Genomic DNA, 22,986 nt, shown 5'->3' with positions numbered 1-22,986 from the left:
AACCCATACCGTTTAGTCGGCTATAAAAACCCCGACATGAAAAATATGAAACAATTCAATTGAGAAAACTTACGGCCTAATTTATAGCAAAACAATTTACGAAAAACAAATTTGGCAGACATGAACCAACGACAACCACTGCACTACAGGTTCTGATTTTGGACAGGCACAGAATGTGGCAGGGCTAAACATGTTTGTGAGCGCTCAACTCTCCCCCTTACCTGGGACAGTGGTGTTACAGTGCAATTTTGTATGATCGACATTTGATTCACACCGCCTCTATGGTAGTCAGTTTCATAGTACATGTTCATCTAAATATAAAAATAAGAAGATGTGGTATGATTTATGTACAACATAAAATCACACTATAAAAATCAGTTGAAAAGGTCTTAACTCATCAGATCGATACAAATCAGAAATACATCTAACTTAAACACAGAGTGGACGTCGCAGGGTACTTATACATCCCCCCCCCCCCCCCACCCCCCCCCCCCCCCCCCCCCCCCCCCCAACAAAAAGACACTAAGTACAGATCTGAGAGTACTCACAGTTACTGACAGCTAGTTCAAAGTCAATAACAACTAATAAAAAAATCATGCATCTAAGACTAAAATATCAATCAGTACACATTCAACATCCAATGGATTTAGTATGAAGACGTTATTAACAGTCGGAGAAAAACATGACCTTGTGCAATGCCAAGATACAGGTATCAACAGATTGTAGAGCCATAAATGTGCAAACGTATATAAAAATAATATTTAGCCTGGTTTTAATTTCGAAAACAAAACATGAAATTATTTAGTAAAAGGCTTCGTGAATTATTCGGTGGTTCCAGCAATATATAGTTATTTGTAAGGACTCTTGTAATATTGGGGTTTTCAGTAGTGTGAAGGAAGACCAATTACTTATCTTCTGTGAAATTCCAATGGAACGCATGAAGATGCATTTTTCTAGAGAACTACAAAGCAGGGCTTTCTGAAATATGAATATAGCTTTATGTGATCATATTTTACCGTGTGATGCGTTTTGAAATACGTTGCTCGTCAATCTTCTCTTTACCGAATACTTATATCGGGGGTATCATTTGTGAGCAAAATATAAAACTTCAGATACAATGTGAAGACATCGATGTACACACAAAAATGGCAAAAGAACACTTGCTTCACGATAAGTTGTCTCATAGAAATATTATTTCAGCACATACTGGGCTTGTGTTATCCCCCGAGACGAACCACCAACCAGCAGTATATTTCACATCTGTGTCTTTTTTCTTGTTCTCTTTCGATTAATCTTTATCTTCAAATTTTATCCCACAATCATCACATTCATAATTTATATGAGGTTTCAACTCCCTCAGGCAAAGATGACCTTAGATGGATTTGGCTATTTTTATGTCCCTTTTGGTCATAAAACTCATCAACTGTTTCGGTTCTTATAAACCCTTGGCTTTACCGGCTCATAGTTATCGGATTATTTTTTTTTTAAAGTCACAAACAAAACGTTAGTTTTCGAAAACTGATGAAGGTAAATCCAGAAAAAACGCTTCTGACGCTTGAAATTTAACATGTTGTTTTCATTTTGTTAACTATACATTTTACATTTTAATGCCTTTGTTAAGTTCTCGTTTAGTCGCTACTTTCAAATGTACATTCTTTAGATGTTATATGCTGGCAATCATATCTTATGTAAGTGTTGCTAAAGAAATTCAAACCGCTGGTTTTTAAGAAAAGTAACATATGAAGCTTACGCGTTGTGGATATATTTTACTTTTTGTTTGGACGGTCTCAGCGTTGTAATTGTTCTGTATTTGATATGCACAGTTTTAAGCAACCTTTCAAAGCTACTTTCTCGTGTTAACAACGGTTTAATCCAGATTATGAAGAACAACATTTTTGAATAAAACATCATGCGTTTACCTAAAACCCAGCGGTCTCATTAGGAAAGTATGGTATGGCAATATTTCATCCTTAATTAGGTTTGAATACCGAGTTTTTGTAAAATATATTAGACTGCTTTAATAATTCGCTAATTTGGTCCTTTTCGATTGCAAGTGTGAACGATAACGCCCCTTTCTGGACGTCAAAGTGTTTTCGAAAACTAACGTTTTGTTTGTGACTTTAAAAAAAAATAATCCGATAACTATGAGCCGGTAAAGTACTTTGCAAGCACAACAATTCATAATTCGATTACAATGTGATCAAGAGAAAAATAAGACAACTTATCGCAATGCGAATGTTCTGGTCACCATTTTAGTGTGACATAGATTTCCCATCCTGTCACTGAGATTACCTTTGTACCATTCGAAATATATACTGACAGCGGTATAAATATTAAAATTTATTTTTTAAAACATGACTGCAATAATTATATTAATGGAGTCATTAGTCTCAAACAATAGCATATTCAGTGCTAGATGTAGAGTACACACGATTAATATCAACCTGAATGTTCCACTTGTTGTAGAGGCGAGTCATTGACAAATATGATGTCAATTCGTTTGCCGCAACAAATTGATTGGACAATTCATTTTCAATAGGATGTACAAAAATTAAGTCCTCTCCTTCCGGAATATGTGACGCCAAATGACAAAATAATGCTTTTGCTAGAATTGGGTTATCTGCAAACAATGGAAACATCTTATGACCAACGTCAGCTGGGCGTAATACACCATATCCTACTACACGACCACTCTTTAAAGCAACATATCCATTAGCAGAACTGTGAAGTGCCCATTGTGTGAGATATACTGGGCGAGGAACTGTATGTAACTCGGTATCATACGTTACAACGTCTTTAAAATTTACATCTTTCAATGCTACCACCTCAAAATCTCCGCTGGGAACATCACTAATAAATGATTTGTTTACTTTGCCCATACTGTAATGAAGTGTAAATGATTGAATTTTCCAACCGAATTGATGATAAAATGAAATTCGATTTGATAAAGCTGTGCCACCGACATTCCTCTCTGCCATTACATCCATTACTCTACGGAATAATTTTTGACCTATACCTAATTCACGGTAACCCTCCTTGACAATATTCATTCCGGATGATGCAATTGTCTCACTGTGTGAAAGTATACCATTGTGTCCTAAAGAAAATAAATAAAACAAATTATATGATTTAATATTTCTATAAATGAAAAAAGTAAATGTTATGTATTATTGTCGAGTTTAATTTCACTTTCTGCACGTGGCAGGTGCGCTCGACTCCAATCTTATTGACCAGCCGATTATCAATTTTCCTGCCGACGGTCGATGGTTCTCTCCTGGCACTCCGGCTTCCTCTACCAATAAAAACTGACTGCCACGAAATAGTCAATATTGCTGAAAGTGGCATTAAACACCAATCAATCAATCTGTTTATTTAATTTTGTAGTTGACTCATTCGTTCTTTCTTTAAAGGTACATGATTTGACTTATAAAGTAAAAATGTTTGAATCCCACCGCAGTATGCATTGAAAGATGGTATGACTTCTCTTTTTCTGTCCTTTTGAAATTATTTAAGACAGTCAGTCCCGCACTATGATGATTCTTGAAGAATACAGTGGTCTATAGTATTCACAAGCAATTATTGTCATTTGTAACGAGGGCGTGAAAAACAGATATGGGATAAACTTAAATTTATAAAGGAATTAAATTTTTTAAACCACCTGAAACTTTGTGAATTTTAAAACATGTTAATCCGTTATTATTATCAATATGAAACGTAAAATAAACATTTTGGTTGTCATAAATAAAAATGTAAAACAACAATTAGGTGACTGGGGTTCATAGAAGGATAATCTAATACAATTATCCCTAATCTAGAAAACATATATAAACGGATACATCTGACATATTTGAAAGTAATTATAAATATATGTTTCCATCAAATTGGTGACCAATTTCGAAAATATTCTGAATATCATAATTTTATAAAATGAATTATGGACTTTTCAAAATATTTTCTGATGTTGTAAGTTCGAACCCCGCTCGTGGTGACGCGTTTTCGTCTCCGATCTTAATTGGCAAGGATTGTCACTTGCCCTGTCGAAGGAGGGTTTGTTCTATCCAGGTGCTCCAGCCTCCTCCACCCATAAAAACTGACCACCATGATATAAGTAGCGGTAAACACATTTAAGTTTTCTTCAGTACTATTAATCTTAAAATAAATGTACATATACATGCAACCACAATTTACCCATGTCCAATCTCTGAAATTAATTTTGAATTTACATATCAAGAACAAAACCCGAACTCCAAGCATAGCGAGACTGAGTACATAGACAGGGCAACTGTAATGCATTCATCGACCGCCATGCTAAACTCTGTCAAAATGTCAAATCCGGAATAGAACACAATTGGTACAGAATCAGACTAGGGGGACTTTTGGGCTCGAGCCCCCGGCAACTAACTCCTGATGGTGACCGTCAAACTTATGTAGTACAGATTTAAGTAATTCTTCCTCATAACATTGCTGTTTATAGCTCATAATGACAAAAAATAAACAGTCCGATGAGTCGGGGAATGTATATTACAATTGATGTTACGCATGATATAATAGCTTTTGATACAGTCGTGATATAACCTTTTCTACAAACATGCAAACAAATACTTGATTAAAAAACTCTAATTGAAACATAGGAAAAAATCAAAGTGCTGTTTAAAAGATGTGGGCAAAATCTTAAAGAGAGAAAAAAAAGCGATGAATAAAATACAATAACAAAAACCCATCTAAATTTTAATATACGCTCAGTATTAACAGATTAATGTCAATAAAAGATACTAATAACTTTGTGACACATCATCATCATAATTCTCTAATATAAACATATGTGGGCATATTGTGACTCAAAAAACATAATATCGGGAAAATCTTTACAATAAATTTAGATGAATGATTTCCTACTTGATATATACACAAGAACGAATTTGTTTCGCCAATTCACGCTCTTCTTACAATATATCAAAAACTCTGGAGATTGGATACATGTATGATTGGCAATGAGAAAACCATCAACCAAATGACGTGGATGTTATCAACTGCAGATCACTTTAAAACCTTTTAAAATGAAAAAAACCCTCATATCACAAAGTGAGCTCTAAAAGGTTTTGACATGACAAAATTGGATACAAGAATAAACTGATTCATCTCAGGAACTTTAAATTTTTTTTATACGGCTAAATGTATTCATGGACTAAAAAAAGTATGTAAATTCTTAAAATTCATTATCAGTTGATGATGTAAAAATAAAACAACCAAAAAAAAAAAAACATTTAAAATTTCCAATTTGTATTTGTAAATATATTTGCCAGGAATGAAATAAGCATGCAAAAATCAAATACGGATATTTTGAAACAACTGGTTTAAAAGAGATAAATGTTGTGCTGTTTGTGATTCCCCCCCCCCCCCCCCCCCCCGCGGTAAGTAGTCGGTAATTTCTCCCGTGGTGTGTGTGTGTGGGGTTGGTGGTGATTCCCTTTGTATACGCTGTCATATACGAAGGGATTTAATAACTGTTCTGGTTGTGAATGTCGTATTCTACATATTTGTGAAGGCAACTATGAAAATATTTGAAACTGGAAAACGTAAGCCTGTTGCCCTATATCTACAATGATATTTTGTCAAAACTCCTGCCTTATTATTTTTAATATTTTCAAATATACGTCATTACTATGATAGACCATTTGAAATTAACTACTGCTCTTATTTAACACCCTTTCTAAATATGGTGGAGAAATTCCAGTTAGGTACATGTACAGAGGCTCATGTCCCAAAACAAGAATCCTGAATTTAAAATCTCATTATTACAATCTAATGATGCAGACGACATTATTCAATATCTTAATATCATGATTTAGAGAGTTTATGTCAAGTGCTCAGTTAAATGCGTACATTTTACCTCAAAAACGTTGACCTTTATTATATCTTCACTTGTTTTAGTATGCGAAATGTATTTTAAACATATCTAAATGAACATGTAGACTGTAGACCTTAAGAAATAAAAATTCGTTTCAATGTGAAAAAATAACACCAAAAACAATGTTTACACAATAGCATTACCAAGTAGGCATGCAACTATCCTTGACAGTTTGTAGAGGTACATGGTCAAAATGAGAGTTCTGGGATTGATGTTGTTCCAGTGCATATGTTATTACAAATTAAGATAGATTAACTGTATACCGCCATCTTGGATCATAAAATAGCAGTTCGCAATAGGTCTATTTGTTTGCTTAAATTTTGAGACAAATTGGCAATTAATAATTATGGGTTAGACTGTTTATTGGAGTAAAGAAAAATAAGTGATTTATTGCATTATTCAGACTGATTTATTAAATACCAAATATTTGTGTTTGTTCAAATCAAATTGTCAACTTAGCCATTTAAGGGGAGATAACTCAAACAATATATTTTTTTATAAGGAATGATAGAGAAATTTTCAGTTTTTACTTGTAGCAAGAAAACAAGGTCGGTGACACCATTTTTTCTTTTTATTTTCTTAAAGCATAATTTAAAACCGGTCTTCTCATATTTTATTTCAAAATTCTATCTCATAGATTTCCTTTAATTAAAAAAAAAATGTTTTTTTCATGAACAATCTATGCAAATTTGGGCAATTTTGCACGACTTCTAGCTTGAAATATAGCACGGTGATCCATACTTTATAATATATTTTTGAAAAAAGCATGGAAAAATCTACATTCTGACAAAGTATAAGAAATTTCTATCTGAGGAAATATATACCAATGACCCACCTTAAAGGGACATATTGTGGTAAACAGGAATCAACTAAGCAAAAAGAACATCCCTTTTCAAACTTCATACTCACCTAACAATGTTTTCAAATTTTTCTATTACCTAAATTGTGTGAAGTTATAAACAATATTTTACAAAATTCCTTAGAATTACTTTTCTTTTTAACAATCATCCTTCTCTCGTGGCTTTTTATGCTTATTCGTAGAAATGTTCATTTGCCTCTTATATGCATGTCCCTTTTTCTTCATTTCTTTTCTTTTTAAACATATTTTAGTAAATTTATATCTCTTTTTTGCTATGTGAAATCACCGTTTAATTACCCAACGTTTTTTTTTTATCAAACCAATGTTTAATAACTTTGCTTTAAATTTTATTTTCATTCTGTTTATAACTGAATCCCCCCAAAAACGTTTTCTGCTGAATCCATAACACATATCATTTACAAGATAAGATATTTTAGTGTCGATCATTTTCACAACTGTCTTTTGTGCAAGCTATTTAGAGTTTATTTTGTTTTGTTTGTGTCACATAGACGTTTACATCACCACTCCTTTTACTGGAAACATCTGGTCTCACAAATGTGTAGAACAAGACATTCATAACCGATTACCGACTGATACAAATTACCAGGGGAAAAAGTCATAACCAGACCAACAGACTCATACAGTTTACACATTTAAACCCACTGTTTCAAAATATCTGTTTTCCATTTTCACAGTTATACGATGTATATCACATTTTTTTAACTGTTGTGATACAATCTTATATTGCCAATTGCCCTACTGATATGTTTATCATTATAGCGTTCATGTTTTTACTATTAAGTTTCTTTTTTCATGGGCAATGTACCTCCCACGTCTATAATATAGTGTACGACAATGTAAAGTCGTATACTGAATCAGAGGAAGCATGCTTTTTCGATTTGCTTCTAATATTCCAATTGTTTTGTTTTTATCAAAGATTTATGAAGACTAGTTTGACTGGAAGTACATTTTTGAGTCCATGTCTGAATTAAAAGAATTGCTGCATGTATGCTGAGTAATTCACCTAGATCTTGTATCATTTAGATGATGAAATAATAATACATGTACATATATACTATAAAACATCTTATAACACAATGGAAATTTTTTATTCATAGATATAGGAAGATCAGTCTGCCTAAATTATATCTTAAAGTACCTTGGATTTGAAAAAAATAACTGGAAACATCGATATAATACTTTGATTTTGACAAACAGTAGTATTCATGAATTTATATTTCACTGTTGGTTATACAAACTTCAGACTTTTACAACTTGGACTGGGTGAACTTTCGACGATAAGGCCAGATTATCATCACAACATTTACATTGAAGTTTTGTATACAAAAAAAAAATGATTGCCAATGAGACAACTATCTACCAAAGTTCAAATGAAGTGGATGTAAGCAATTATAGGCAACCGTATGGCCTTCAACAATGAGAAAAACCCATTGAAGTTTTATATGTTGGTTGTTTAATAAATTGCTATAATTAAAGAAAAACAAATGTTGCTTCAATCTTGTATATCTACGATTTTAAAATTTATATAATATTTGATTTATAGCAACAGTATCACGAAACTTTGGCTAGGCCCGAAAACAAAAATATGGTCATTACACCAGCTAGAACCTGAACCATTTCCGCGTAACTCTGGCTTTTCGTGCGAAAACAATTCCTGAAAATAGTTATCCCTTCTCCTTAGCAGATGCAAATTTATAACACTGCGTGGTACTTACTACAAGTATGTACATGTATACAACCTTACCTATTATCTCTCCGTCATCTTTGACTACCACCACAAGCCCAGTGGGATCAGTGTTAAAAACACATTCCAAATACGATTTCTCCATATTCCATTTATTTTCAGCTAACAGTTCATAAAGGCCTTGGATGTCTGATCGTCTCATTGACCTAATCTCATAGTTAATGTCAGACTTATTGTTACTAGAATATGTTCTGTAATGAAAATGTATCAATCTATTAAGTATATTGTACTAAGTAGTACATTATTGAGGTTTTATGGGGTAATTTAGGGCTTTATGCATTTGAAAAAAAAGATGAAAAGTGGGAAAATCTCTTTATCAAATGAATACGTACATGTAATGAAGATGCATGCATATATACAATATTTAAGATTAAAAAAAATAAAAAATAAAAAAAATAAGGCAAATTGATTGAAGTTTTGGCTGCTTAACATCCTGCGAGCAAACGTTATATGCTACATATATTAATAATATGGACATATTTATATAATATCAAACCGATACGATTACGAGGAACAGTACAAAGGAAGACATGTCACCTACCAGGACATATCATTTTATTCTTAGCCTACAAGATTTAGCTCTTACTCCTGGACGCCGTATGCATTGAAGCAAAATGCCAATTTATAATAATTGGTTTAAGACGGCTTGGGATCGAACCCCGTCGCTCCAACACTCATGAGACCACCGATAATTTAAACATATAAATAAGAAAACATTATGTTGAAAGAGTGGCTACGAAATATAGCATGCACATAGACTCAATAACAAAATTAGAAACATATACAAGCACTTTGACCTATAATTGTTAACTTTTTATGCATTGTGACTTAGATGGAGAGTTGTCTAATTGGCACTCATACCACATCTTCTTATTTATAGTTAATGTTTAACATTGCAGTGACAGAAATACAGAAAAAACTGAGGTTAGAGATGGGCTAGAGAAGATGCTTATCCTATCGACACACCGGGCCCGTAGCTAGAATGTCTCGAGATAAGGTTATTTGCAGTCATGATGCTCTGACCTTAATGATCAAACGTCAATCTGGTTCTCGACTGTAATACTTCATAATAATATTGTTTTTTTTTTGTTTTCAAGGGGAGGGGTTCAAACATCCCGAACTGCTACCCCCTGGCTACAGATGTGCACCTTATCGTACTTAATCCGTCTGGAGTTCAACTGTTTCAATACTTTCTTTTTCGATGTATATTTTGCGGTGAAAACCGATTTTAATTAAATAGTATACTTCATTAATTGTGTATGCGATACACAGTGAAGAAAAGACAACTGTATTTGTAGCATATTTCAATTAAATAACAATATCTAAAAAAATTACGACTTTTATCAAGTAAAGATACTTTACCTGGAATTCACCATTATTAATTTTCGCAACTGAGCTAAACGAAGCAGTGTATTCCTGAAGGCTACCATTATTAAAGTTTCAAAGACCTATACTGGGACTAAGACACATGGTGTCGACCTGATAAACAAAGTTTGGATGATAAAAGTTTAATTTTATTACGATAGTTAAGAGGTAAATGATAAGATTATTTTATAAGTACATATCTATATATATAATTTATTTCTTCACTAATCGGGTTTATATTATCAATCGTGAATCTTCATATCATATAATTTTGCATTTTCCTGCTAAGTCGTTGTTAACTTTTGCATCTGTTTTTTTCCTCATAATTTATGTTTTATTCACATCTTTAGACAAAGTAAAGGACTTTACTAATCGGATCGGTACTAGGCACAAAATAACAGTCAACATGACAAAAGACACTTAGTAACAGTCAACATGACAAAAGACACTAAGTACTGATCTATGAGTACTCTCAGTTATTGGAAGCTAGTTCTAAGCCAAATTTCAAATAAAAAAGAGAGCATTATTCCTAACTTTGATTAATCAATCAGTACACCTCCAACGAATTTAGTCTAACGACATCATATGCAGTCTGATAAAAAAGCAAAAATCACAAACTTGTGTAAAAGAGGGACGAAAGATACCAGAGGAACAGTCAAACTCATAGATCGAAAACAAACTGACAACGCCATGGCCAAAAATAAAAAGACAAACAGACAAACAATAGTACAGATGACACAACATAGAAAACTAAAGACTAGGCAACACGAACCCCACCAAAAACTGGGGGTGATCTCAGGTGCTCCGGAAGGGTAAGTAGATCCTGCTCCACATGTGGCACCCGTCGTGTTGCTTATGTTATTACAAATCCGGTAAATAGTCTAATTCGGTAGGTCACATTCGTGAAAAGGGAAGGGTATTGTAGTTACGACATAAGGAACATATCCAATATCATCTGTGAAACGGTAATTCCATAACGGTCAACCAACTCGTGATGGCGTCCGTAAAATTTACGAAGGGATGATTTTAACTTCACCATTTGGAACTCTTGGTTTAATAGTTATCTTGTGAGCAGCAATCCTCTATCAAGCAAATTATGATAGGAAATACAAGCCCGGGAATATCGTATCAATTGGGAGATATATATTCCGTATGCAGGCGCTGCTGGAATGTTGCTACATAGAAATGGAAAGTTCACAATTGGGAAGCTGAAATCATCTCTTTTGTCGTAAAGTTTTGTTTTCAACCGACCCTCATTGTCAGTTTCTAGATGTAAGTCAAGATATGAGGCAGACTTAACTGTATCTGTAGTATCCTTTATCTTTAGTTCGATGGGATAGATTCGTTCAACATAGTCACCAAATTTTGTATGTAAATTAATGTCAAAATATTTTGTCCTTTTCAATTTTAGTCAAATTACAAAATTTCTATTTTGTGCAATATGTTTTCCTCGATTTTATCTTACATTTTTCATCCCAAAAATATCACATATCATTTGATGCTTGAAATACGACGATAGATAAGATAATGATTATTTCATAAAGTGTCACATATTTGATTATTGTATTAAAGTGTTACATGTTGGATTATTTTATTAAAGTGTCACATATTGATCTTACATGTACAAGTAAATATACATTTTCAATACAAAAACAGCTAAAACAAAGATCATTGCCCAGCCTATATAGACTTATGAGACACACAATTTACAATAAAATACATAAATAAATATTTAACTTATAAATATTTACAATCACGTCTTTAATAACGGCCTAAAATATTCCACATCTAACAAAATTAAAACTCTTTATTTGGAAATGCTAATATCATGAATATTGTGATACTATAGTAAAAAAAATTATCGATTAAATTTATCTTTTAAAAAGAAAAGAAAAATATATAAACTTGTCCTATTAAATTGAGAAACAGTATATAACTTTTGGTAACTTAAAAAATCTATTAAGAAAGAAAAGTAATACTGGTTAGAAAAAAAAAATAGTTTGCAAGTTATAATTTCATAAACATTTCCTCCTAAGAAAAAATCTATTTAATGTATGAGGTAGACAAGTTTGTATGTATTTACAGTTCATAAGCGCATGAATCTATTCTCTGTGTCCATTCTGTCAAAGTCATCAATGAGTTCTAGTACTTTTTGAAAAGTTCGTATAGGATGTCTGTATATATATAAAGGCCAAACTATTTAAAAAATGTATTTCGTGTTCTACAGAGTACGTATTACAAAATTTACAAAGTCTATCATTTAGTGGTATCTGTGGTCTGGAATATCGTCCCTTCCCAACAGAAAACGGTATCGCCCGATCCTGCAAATGCCATTGTACGTCTGACAGTTCGTGTAATGTAGTATTCAGTTTCTATCGTCGTCTTATATAAGCGGTACGTTCTTACTTTATTGTTATTCACTTTGTTTCTATCATTGTTCAAATCTTGCAAAAATTGGTTTTGATATAAATTGAATAACTTGCTGTTGATAATGTGTATTGCTGTTTTCACACCCAAACATACACTGAAGAAGTTATGTATGAGTATACACTAATTGTGTACAAAAAATAATAAAACAATAATTAAAAAACGTAAAAGGTGACAATTGTCACTTTAGATACGACTAGTTAATTTGTTTTTATAAATAAATGTTCATTGCTATCTAGACTTGAGCGCTTTAGACCTTGACATATTGTAAAGACACCGTGGCTGTCTATAATATTGAAAATAATATCATCATTTCGAGTCAAGTAGGATATACGGGATTGTATTTTCATCGGAATAATAAAGGGGTAAATCAGTTTATCTATGTATATAAGTCGACAGGTTGACGGTTTCAAATTTTTATATATATAGGTTGACAGGTCGGCCTATTGACAGTTTGAAAAGGTAGACAGTTTGAAAAATATATGGGTATTTTTGGTCAACTGTCGTCCTGTTGACTGTCGACAAATCGACCTGTCGACTGACAACCACTATAATAATTATTTTTGGTACACAATTAATTAATCATTTCTTTTCATAGTTTTTGTCAACTGTCGACCTTAAATTGTCAACTGTCAACTTGTCGACCTGTTAACTGTCTATTTGTTAATTGTTACCAATTAAGCATTATTCTGGTGTAATGAAATAATTTTTTTTTCGACTTAATTTACGTCAACTGTCGACCTGTCAACTTGCAATTTGTTCTTTTATATTTTAAATATCTTTGTTGCCCAATACACAAGCGTATGAATTTATCGCAAAAGCCGGAACTACAGTACCGTAGGATAACCCCACGTCTTATTTTATTCATCATCGCTTCGTAACCGTGGGCATTCCTGTACAATCTGTCCTTAACACAAAATAAAAATAAAACATTACGAGCTGACGAAAAAAGGATATCAGAGGGACTCATATAATAAGTTAATTATCGTATAGAAAAACTTGGAACTCTTCGTCTTTTTTTTCTCAAGACAATTCACTATTTAGATTATCTGTATAAATTAATTAATTTCCTTAAATTGATTTGTGTGAGGTGTCTACGGAATTTTATAAAAAATGTGGGAAACTATCGATAAGAAAAATGTTAAGATACATATCGGTGAGTTGCAGTAAGATTTGGAGTAATATTAACATATGAGATAAGTAAGAAAAAAGGATGTGCAAGATAAAAAGAAAACCTTACCTAATACGAGTGAACTCTTTTGGCATAAAAAACAAACCAAACAAGAAATAACGCAAGAAACATAGCAGATTTAAATTTTTAAGCATTGAATGCTTCTTTTTGTATTTTATTGGGGTTTAAAAAAGTTGACCGAAGCTCAATTTACACGAAGCGCATTTTGAATGTCCATACGATCAACGCTTTTACAACCGTATACAATCACAAAAAGGAAGCATTTAATTTTTATGATGGCATCTTTTAAATGCTTTAACCATGAAATTACCCATTAAGTCATTTTTATTCGAACGTGTACTTATGCATTGTTGTAACTTTGTCACGACAAGCACATGTAATCATGAATGCTGTATTCTATCCGGAAATAAAATAAGATTTCGGAATGCCTCGCGATTGTTGCCTGCCAATCAAAAATATTGAATTCTAATGAAACATTTATGCAGTGCAATTTTTATTACCGTCATGATCTGATTTGGGATTCTGTTCTTGTCTAGTTTGATGATAAGTTATACTTTTGGGTTGACTAATTATAATTTGATTACAGGTTAATTTCCAAACATGGACAAATTGACTGTTCATACATGAACAAAGTACCCTTTAGATAGATCTTAGATAATTTGAAGACGAGGACGCATACATTAATTGTGTGACGAATCATAATTTGAATGGGGCAATCACTGATACAATGCAAATCTGTATTTGTGATCGTTGGTCTACACAACTAACCATCATTTGCTTGTACAAAAGACTTTTACATAACGAATCTGCTCTTTAAAGATGTCACAATTTTTAGGAAAATGGAAAGGAAATAAAGCTTCAAGGAAAAATTTTGACGAATACTGCAAAATGACTGGTAAGTTTTCCCATTTTTTTCGCAATCTGTTATCACACAAAATACATAGAAGACTACCACAAAGTCCAGTGGCATTGCGGGCAAAATACACAATTAAATCGAGATATTTCCACTTTTTAATATTCTAAAGCAAAATTCAGTAATTATTAGATATCTTTGGAATTTACATTTTTCATTGAATGAATTTCCGCACCCTATAAGGGTGTTACAGTCATTCTAGTATACCTCTATATTTTGCTCATTTTTGTCTCGCATTCAAACCTTTCTGTATGTTTTTTCCAGTAAATCAACAGTTTTTTGAGAAGACAATATTCTGTTCTGTTTCATTACATAATCATTTTCAAAATAACATTTTCTGATATTGGATTATTTTGTATCAAATTTAATGTTAGGACTATGACGTGTTGTAGGGGCCCTGAAGATTTGGTAGACAAGTATCGTAATGCTACTACAACCGTTGAATATGAAAAAGGTGACGAGAACTGGACAATGACCGTCTCATCAGATGCAATTCCAAAACCGCGGGTTTACAAGTATAAGTTAGGAGAGGAATGCGTTTCAAAAGACGCCCAAGGGAAAGGTATTAAGGTAAAAAAGCTAAAAAAATAAAGAATTGTGACAGTTTCCAAGTAATTTGAATATGTTTTAATATGCACACTAAAACTGGTAACGCAATTTCACGATATACACGGCTTAAAAGAGAGGCAAAAGATACCAAAGGGACATTCAAACTCATAAGTCGAACATAAACTGACAACGCCATGGCTGAAAAAGAAAAAGACAAACAGACAAACAACAGTACACAAAACACAACATAGAAAACCAACGACTGAACAACACGATCCCCACCAAAAAGTGGGGTGATCTCTGGTGCTCCGGAAGCGTAAGCAGATCCTGCTCCACATGTGGCACCCGTCGTGTTGCTCTTGTTAATACAAACCAGGTGATGAGTCAAATTCGGTGGGTCACATTCGGGGAAAAGGGGACGGGATTGTAGTAACGACAATTGGAAAATATCCGTTGTCATCTGTGAAATGGATATTTCATAACGGTTAATCAACTCTTGATGGCGTCTGTAAAATTTACGAAGTGACGATTTCAACTTCACCACTTGGAACTCTTGGTTTTATAGCTTCCTTGTGAGCAGCAACCCTCTATCAAGGAAATCATGATAGGAAAAACAAGCCCTGGAATATCAACTGGGAGATATATACTCCGTATGCAGGCGCTGCTGGAATGTTGCTACATAGAAATAGAAAGTTCACAATTGGGAAGCTGAAATCATCTCTTTTGTCGTAAAGTTTTGTTTTCAACCGACCATCATTGTCAATTTCTAGATGCAAGTCAAGATATGAGACAGACTTAACTGTATCTGTTGTATCCTTTATCTCAAGTTCGATGGGATAGATGCGTTCAACATAGTTATCAACGGAAAGTGAAATTAAAGGATACTGCTAACTTCTTTTCTTTCTTTCTAAGAAGTTCCTGTATGAAGTCAGCCTCACATAAAATAAGGGGAAAAGTCGACAAGAAGAGGAGCACAGTTAGTTCCCATGGGAATGCCGATTGTTTGTTGAAAAACACGTCCTCCAAAAGTAACAAATATGTTGTCAATCAAGAATTCAAGCATCTTGATAATGTCAGTTTCAGAGAATTTTTTGTTAAGTGTAGAAACGTCAAATGTTTTATTACTATTACAAGATGAGAGAGTTTTAGTTTGTATGTACTCTAAAAGATCTTTGGAATTTTTTAGTATCAAATCTGATTCACGCCACCTCTAGAATAGGTAGCGTCCCGGCTTTGATTGCTGATGAAATTGATGTCAATAATTTAGAAAGAGGTTTCGTGGAGCACTTGACACACCCAGCAATATAACGAAGTAATTAACTAGAAAGACCCAGCAATATAACGAAGTAATTAACTTGAAAGACCCAGCAATATAACGAAATAATTAATTAATTAATCAACTCGTTATATTGCTTGGTCTTTCGAGTGCTCCAGGAAACCTCTTTCTAAATTATTAACATCAATTTCATCAGCAATCAAAGCGGGCTTAAAATTATTAATTAATTAATTGACAAAAGGGATTGCATTTCCAAGATCAAACACCTTTGACAGTTATCTCTGTACTTACCGTTACCCATTTTAGTCTTTTCCTACCTGTACCCATTTTAGTCCATACTTACCTTTACCCATTTTAGTCTATACTCACCTTTTCTCATTTGAATCTTAAAACCGAGTTTCACCATTTCCACATCACCAACTCTTCACTGAAACGCAATTATTTTACATAACTCTTTCTTATTTATCTATGTTCAAAGCTTTTGTTATATAATACTTTGTTGAAAGAGCTATCGTTTTAATGCTTAACACATGGATAATTCTCACTGATGTTGACAACACTGGGATATTTCCAATGGTGCAAATAACACTATCAAATCTCTTACTAATGCAAATAATACTGGGATATCTCTAACAAATGTTAATAACACTGGGATATTTCTCACTAATGCTAACAACACTTTGATATCTTTAACTTATGCTTATACCATTTGGATAATTCTCACCAATGCTCATAACACTGGGAAGTCCCTCACTAATGCTGATAACACGGGGAATTCCCTCACTAATGCTAATAACACTTGAATATCGCTCATTAATTCTTATTACAATGGGTTATCTCTGACTTTTGCTAATAACACTGGGTTATCTCTCCAATTAGTACTGGGCTATCCCGTTTAGTATTAATAATACGGAATAGTACTCACTAATGCTAATAGCACTGGAATATTTCTAAATGATGCTAATAACACGGATATATCATTTATGCTTAATAAAATTTGTATCTTTAACTAATGCCAATAATACTGGGATATCTCTCTAATTGATAAAGCAATGGGATATCTCATTCTACCGATAATAACACTCAAAATATTTCTCACTAATGTCAATAACGATGTGATATTTCTTAATGATGCTATTGAACCTGTGATATTTATCAATGATGTTAACACTGGGATATCTATAACTAATGCTTACAGCACTTGGATATCTCTCACTAATGCTAACATCACTGAGTTATCTCTCACTAACGCTAACAGCACATGGATATCTCTCACTAATGCTAACAGCACGGGCATATCTCTCACTAATGCTAAAGCAATTTTTGCTTGTTCCTGAATCCTATTTATTTCATGTATCAGAATTGTATGCTATGTATTGATTTATCTGAATACAAATATTGTTTAAACTATTGCTAACAGCACTGGTATATCTCTCACTAATGCTAACACCACTGGTATATCTCTCACTAGTGCTAACACCACTGGTATATCTCTCACTAATGCTAACAACAATGGGATATCTCTCACTAATGCTAACAACACTGGTATATCTCTCATTAATGCTGTTAACAGCACTGGTATATCTCTCACGAATGCTAACAACACTGGCATATCTCTCACTAATGCTAACAACACTGGCATATCTCTCACTAATGCTAACAACACTGGGATATCTCTCACTAATGCTAACAGTACTTGGATATCTCTCACTAATGCTAACAGCACTTGGATATCTCTCACTAATGCTAACAGCGCTGGGATATCTATCACTTATGATAACAGCACTGGGATATCTCTCACTAATGCTAACAACATTGGCATATCTCTCACTAATGCTAACAGCACTTGTTTATCTCTCACTAATGCTAACAACACTTAGATATCTCTCACTAATGCTAACAGCACTTGGATATCTCTCACTAATACTAACAGCGCTGGGATATCTATCACTTATGATAACAGCACTGGGATATCTCTCACTAATGCTAACAACATTGGCATATCTCTCACTAATGCTAACAGCACTTGTTTATCTCTCACTAATGCTAACAACACTTAGATATCTCTCACTAATGCTAACAGCACCGGGAAATCTCTCTCTAATGCTAACAGCACTTGGATATCTCTCACTAATGCTAACAACACTGGGATATCTCTCACAAATGCTAACAGTACTTGGATATCTCTCACTTATGCTTACAGCACTTGGGTATCTCTCACTAATGCTAACAGCGCTGGGATATCTATCACTAATGCTAACAACATTGGCATATCTCTCACTAATGCTAACAGCACTTGTTTATCTCTCACTAATGCTAACAACACTTAGATATCTCTCACTAATGCTAACAGCACTTGGATATCTCTCACTAATACTAACAGCGCTGGGATATATATCACTAATGCTAACAGCACTGGCATATCTCTCACTAATGCTAACAGCACTGGTATATCTCTCACTAATGCTTACAGCACTGGGATATCTCTCATTAATACTAACAACACCGGGATATCTCTCACTTATGCTAACAGCACTGGTTTATCTCTCACTAATGCTAACAGCACTTAGATATCTCTCATTAGTACTAACAACACCGGTATATCTCTCACTAATGCTAACAGCACCGGGATATCTCTCACTCATGCTAAAAGCACTTGGATATATCTCACTAATGCTAACAACACTTGCATATCTCTCACTAATTCTAACAGCACTTGGATAGCTTTAACTAATGCTAACAGCACTGGTATATCTCTCACTAATGCTAACAGCACTGGGATATCTATCACTAATGCTAACAGCACTGGCATATCTCTCACTAATGCTAACAACACTAGTATATCTCTCACTAATGCTAACTGCACTGGGATATCTATCACTAATGCTAACAGCACTGGCATATCTCTCATTAATGCTAACAGCACTGGTATATCTCTCACTAATGCTTACAGCACTGGGATATCTCTCACTAAATTAATGCTAACTGCACTGGGATATCTCTCATTAATGCTAACAGCACTAGGATATCTCTCACTAAAGCTAACAACATCGGGATATCTCTCACTAATGCTAACAACACTGGGATATCTCTCACTAATGCTAACAGCACTGAGATATCGATAAGTAATGCTAAAATACTATGTTACCTCTCATGTGCTTATAACACTGGGACATCTCTCACTATATCATGACATTTGGATTTATCTATGTAATGGGGATTACAATGAGATATCTCATTATTTTGCTAGGCCAGTTGCTAGATAGTCTTACACTTTAACTTAAACTATGTTGCAAGCAAAATATGTATCTCTATTCAACAGAACCTCTTTTTTTCAAGTAGAAGTCCAAATTTCTCACTGCAGAACTTACCTATTAGATCAATTTTGAAATTGTTCTCGTCTCGAACATACTCGTCTCGATCATAGTTACATTCAATATTTGCCAGTGAACGCAAGCAAAAATAAATTGATTAAATCGGAACAAGTTTGTCGAATTTTCAGGTAAATGCATTATATATTTTGTTTGTTTCTAATTGTGCGGGTAACTCTCAAGCTGAAATTGAAATTCAAATGTGACATTTAGGTTTTTTTTCCTGTCTTGCATACCCATAAAGTAACATCAATTTAACATATTTACATATTCACCTCAATACTTCTTTAGTTTACAGCAGTTATTAATTCTGATGGGAGCATGACAGATACTAGTAGCTTTGAAATAATGGGATGGAAACCAACTACAACCACAAGAAAAGTTAACGCCAATAAAATGATTGTGGTAAATAACAATATATTTTTAAAGTCTTCTGACAGAATCAGTACTTACTCTGTGAAAAACATTGCTAATTATATAATTAATAAAAATACACGTGTTGAATTAAAAAAAAAAAACACTGGGTAGATGCCACTGCTTGTTGAGTTTTGTCCCCGAGGGTATTTTTGTCCTTTTGTGTTGACATGAAAAATCATTGCTTTCCGTTAATGTAAATTTACTGCGTTTAATATTTTTGAATTATTAAGGTTTTTCTAATCCCAGGCATACATTGCCTTTTTCGTATTTGGAAAAACTTTTAGAAATATCTGGTTCTTAATGCTCTACAACTAAGTATTTGATTTGGCTTTCGAACCGTTTTTAGCTCACATGGCCTAAAAGGCCAAGTGAGCTTTTCTCATCACTTGGCGTCCGTCATCCGTCGTCGTCGTTAACTTTTACAAAAAACTTCTCCTCTGAAACAACTGGACCGAATTTAACCAAACTTGGCTACAATCATTATTGGGGTATCTAGTTTAACAAATGTGTCCGATGACCCGGCCCGCAAACCAAGATGGCCGCCATGGCTAAAAATAAAACATATGGGTAAAATGTAGATTTTGGCTTATATCTGTGAAACCAAAGCATTTAGAGCAAATCTGACGAAATAAAATTGTTTATCAGGGTAAGATCTATCTATCCTAAAATTTTCATACAAATCAGAAAACCCGTTGTTGGGTTGCTGCCCCTGAATTGGTAATTTTAAGAAACTTTTGCAGTTTTTGGTTATTATTTGCAATATTATTATATATAGAGATAAACTGTAAAGAGCAATAATGTACGGCAAAGTAAGATCTACAAATAAGTCAACATGACCAAAATGGTCAATTGACCCCTTAAGAAGTTATTGCCCTTTATTTTCAATTTTTTGTCAATTTTTGGTATCTTTTACAAAAATCTTCTCCTCTGGAACTACTGAGACAAATTTAACCAAACTTGGTCACAATCATCATTAGGGAATCTAGTTTAAAAATGTGTCCGATGACCCCGCCTACCAACCAACATGGCCGACATGGCTAAAAATAGATTCTGAACATAGTGGTAAAAAGCAAGTTTTGTCTATTGATTTTTGAACCGTTATAAATAGAGAAAATCTGAAAGGAGCAAAAATGTTCAGAATAATGAGCTCTACCAATTGTCAATATACGTCAAAACTGTTAGACAAATTCTTATAGGAGTAATTGCCCATAAATGACAAATTTTACCATTTTTTTCATTTTTACCTATTATCATGAAGACTATGATATTTGAGAGAAACATTTTTTTTTCCGTTATGCCTTCTATGATTTAAATTATAATAGATAAATAAACACTTTAAATCACAAAAATGATCAGTTAGGCGAGATCTATTAAAAAGTCAAATTTTGCCGATATAGTTAGTAGACTCACTCTTCGTAGGAGTGATTGCCCTTACATGAGGATTATTTTTTACCCTCTTTTGTGTTTTGAGCAAAAACTAAAGAAGATAGAGAGAAACTAAACAGACTAAAAATCAGTAGTACAAGATCAACAAAATAGAGATTTTTGTCATGAAGTCTATTCTTGTCTACAATGTTGGAGAGTGTCCTTTGTTTGATATGCACATACACCAAGGTGGGCGACACAGGCTCTTTAGAGCCTCTAGTTATTCGGTCACAACTGATTAGCATCATGTAGGCGAAAATCGCGTCCGACGTACTAAATGATAAGCCTGGTGTTTTGAATGAGCTTTTACCGTTTGATACAATGTAAGTTTATGCAAATCTGCAACCAAAACAAATTGAATTAACTTTTGATTGAGCTATTTTGTTTTGCGAACATTTTCTGTAGCAGCGACATACATGATGTTTGCAGCGACACACATGATGTTTGCTGATGAAGTTTTAAATTATCAATCAATCAAACAATCTATCAAAAGTTTTAAGAAAAATCATCATCTATTGTTTCCTAGCAACTGCTACCTGTATATAAAAAAGGATCATATTCTTGTAAACACCGAGACAGCAAAACAACTACTTCTGGCACTGAGAATGACACAATTTGACATACAGAAGACTTACTTTGGTTCTGTATAGAGGAGATCGCAATTGAATTTTTCATTTTTTCGTTGAAGGAAACCAAAACTGGGGATGCAACCATGTCGTATGAAATGGACAAAGTATAAATTCTTCAATTTATCTCCTTGGTGTTGATGTTGAAAACGTTGGATAATTGAAAAATCTTCTATAAAACTGAGAGAAAAATATACGTAGGAAAACAATTTTATAAAGAAAAAAAAACTCATTTGTCTTGTTTATATTGGTTTGTTTTTGTTTCTATGTTTATATTGTTTTGTTTCTGTTTCGATGTTTATGTTGGTTTGTTTTTGTTTCGATGTTTATATTGTTTTGTTTCTGTTTCAATGTTTATATTGTTTTGTTTCTGTTTCGATGTTTATGTTGGTTTGTTTTTGTTTCTATGTTTATATTGTTTTGTTTCTGTTTCGATGTTTATGTTGGTTTGTTTTTGTTTCTATGTTTATATTGTTTTGTTTTTGTTTCGATGTTTATGTTGGTTTGATTTTGTTTCGATGTTTATATTGTTTTGTTTCTGTTTCGATGTTTATGTTGGTTTGTTTTTGTTTCGATGTTTATATTGTTTTGTTTCTGTTTCGATGTTTATGTTGGTTTGTTTTTATTTAGATAATTATATAAGGTTTTTTTGGAGGTTGATGTTTATTTTGGTTTGTTTATTGTTTAGATGTTTAGACGTTTAGATGTTTATATTGGTTTGTTTTTGATTGCTTTGTTTTCGTTTTGATGTTTGTTTTTGTTGTTTTAATTTAATTGTTTTTCTACATGTATTTCGTGAAGCGGGATGAGCTATTGTTTCAATCTATATTCTCATATCAGTAAAATTGTATTTATTTTCGTGCTGAACTGTGGTTGATGTCAATGGTCGTATG

The 22,986-nt window shown here is 33.3% G+C and overlaps 1 protein-coding gene and 1 long non-coding RNA gene across 2 annotated transcripts; one reads left to right on the top strand and one right to left on the bottom strand.

Annotated features, from left to right (window-relative positions):
* Positions 1–2,327: 2,327 nt before the first annotated feature.
* LOC127704817 (uncharacterized) lies at positions 2,328–10,032 on the bottom strand. Its single transcript, XM_052209041.1, has 3 exons — positions 9,895–10,032; positions 8,533–8,723; positions 2,328–3,097 (listed from the first exon to the last, which is right to left on the bottom strand). The coding sequence occupies exons 1-3, from the start codon at positions 9,960–9,962 to the stop codon at positions 2,391–2,393; spliced, it is 966 nt and encodes a 321-aa protein (XP_052065001.1). The 5' UTR covers positions 9,963–10,032; the 3' UTR covers positions 2,328–2,390.
* A 4,794-nt stretch (positions 10,033–14,826) lies between these two features.
* LOC127704840 (uncharacterized) lies at positions 14,827–22,289 on the top strand. The gene is made up of 3 exons (XR_007983542.1): positions 14,827–14,999; positions 19,917–20,030; positions 22,156–22,289. It is a non-coding gene; the product is annotated as an uncharacterized LOC127704840 (long non-coding RNA).
* The last annotated feature ends 697 nt before the right edge of the window (positions 22,290–22,986 follow it).

The sequence above is a fragment of the Mytilus californianus genome, unplaced genomic scaffold (genome assembly GCF_021869535.1).
Source record: "Mytilus californianus isolate M0D057914Y unplaced genomic scaffold, xbMytCali1.0.p SCAF_6, whole genome shotgun sequence".
In the NCBI taxonomy this organism is placed as follows: domain Eukaryota; kingdom Metazoa; phylum Mollusca; class Bivalvia; order Mytilida; family Mytilidae; genus Mytilus; species Mytilus californianus.
This window is presented reverse-complemented; position numbering and strand designations above follow the sequence as displayed.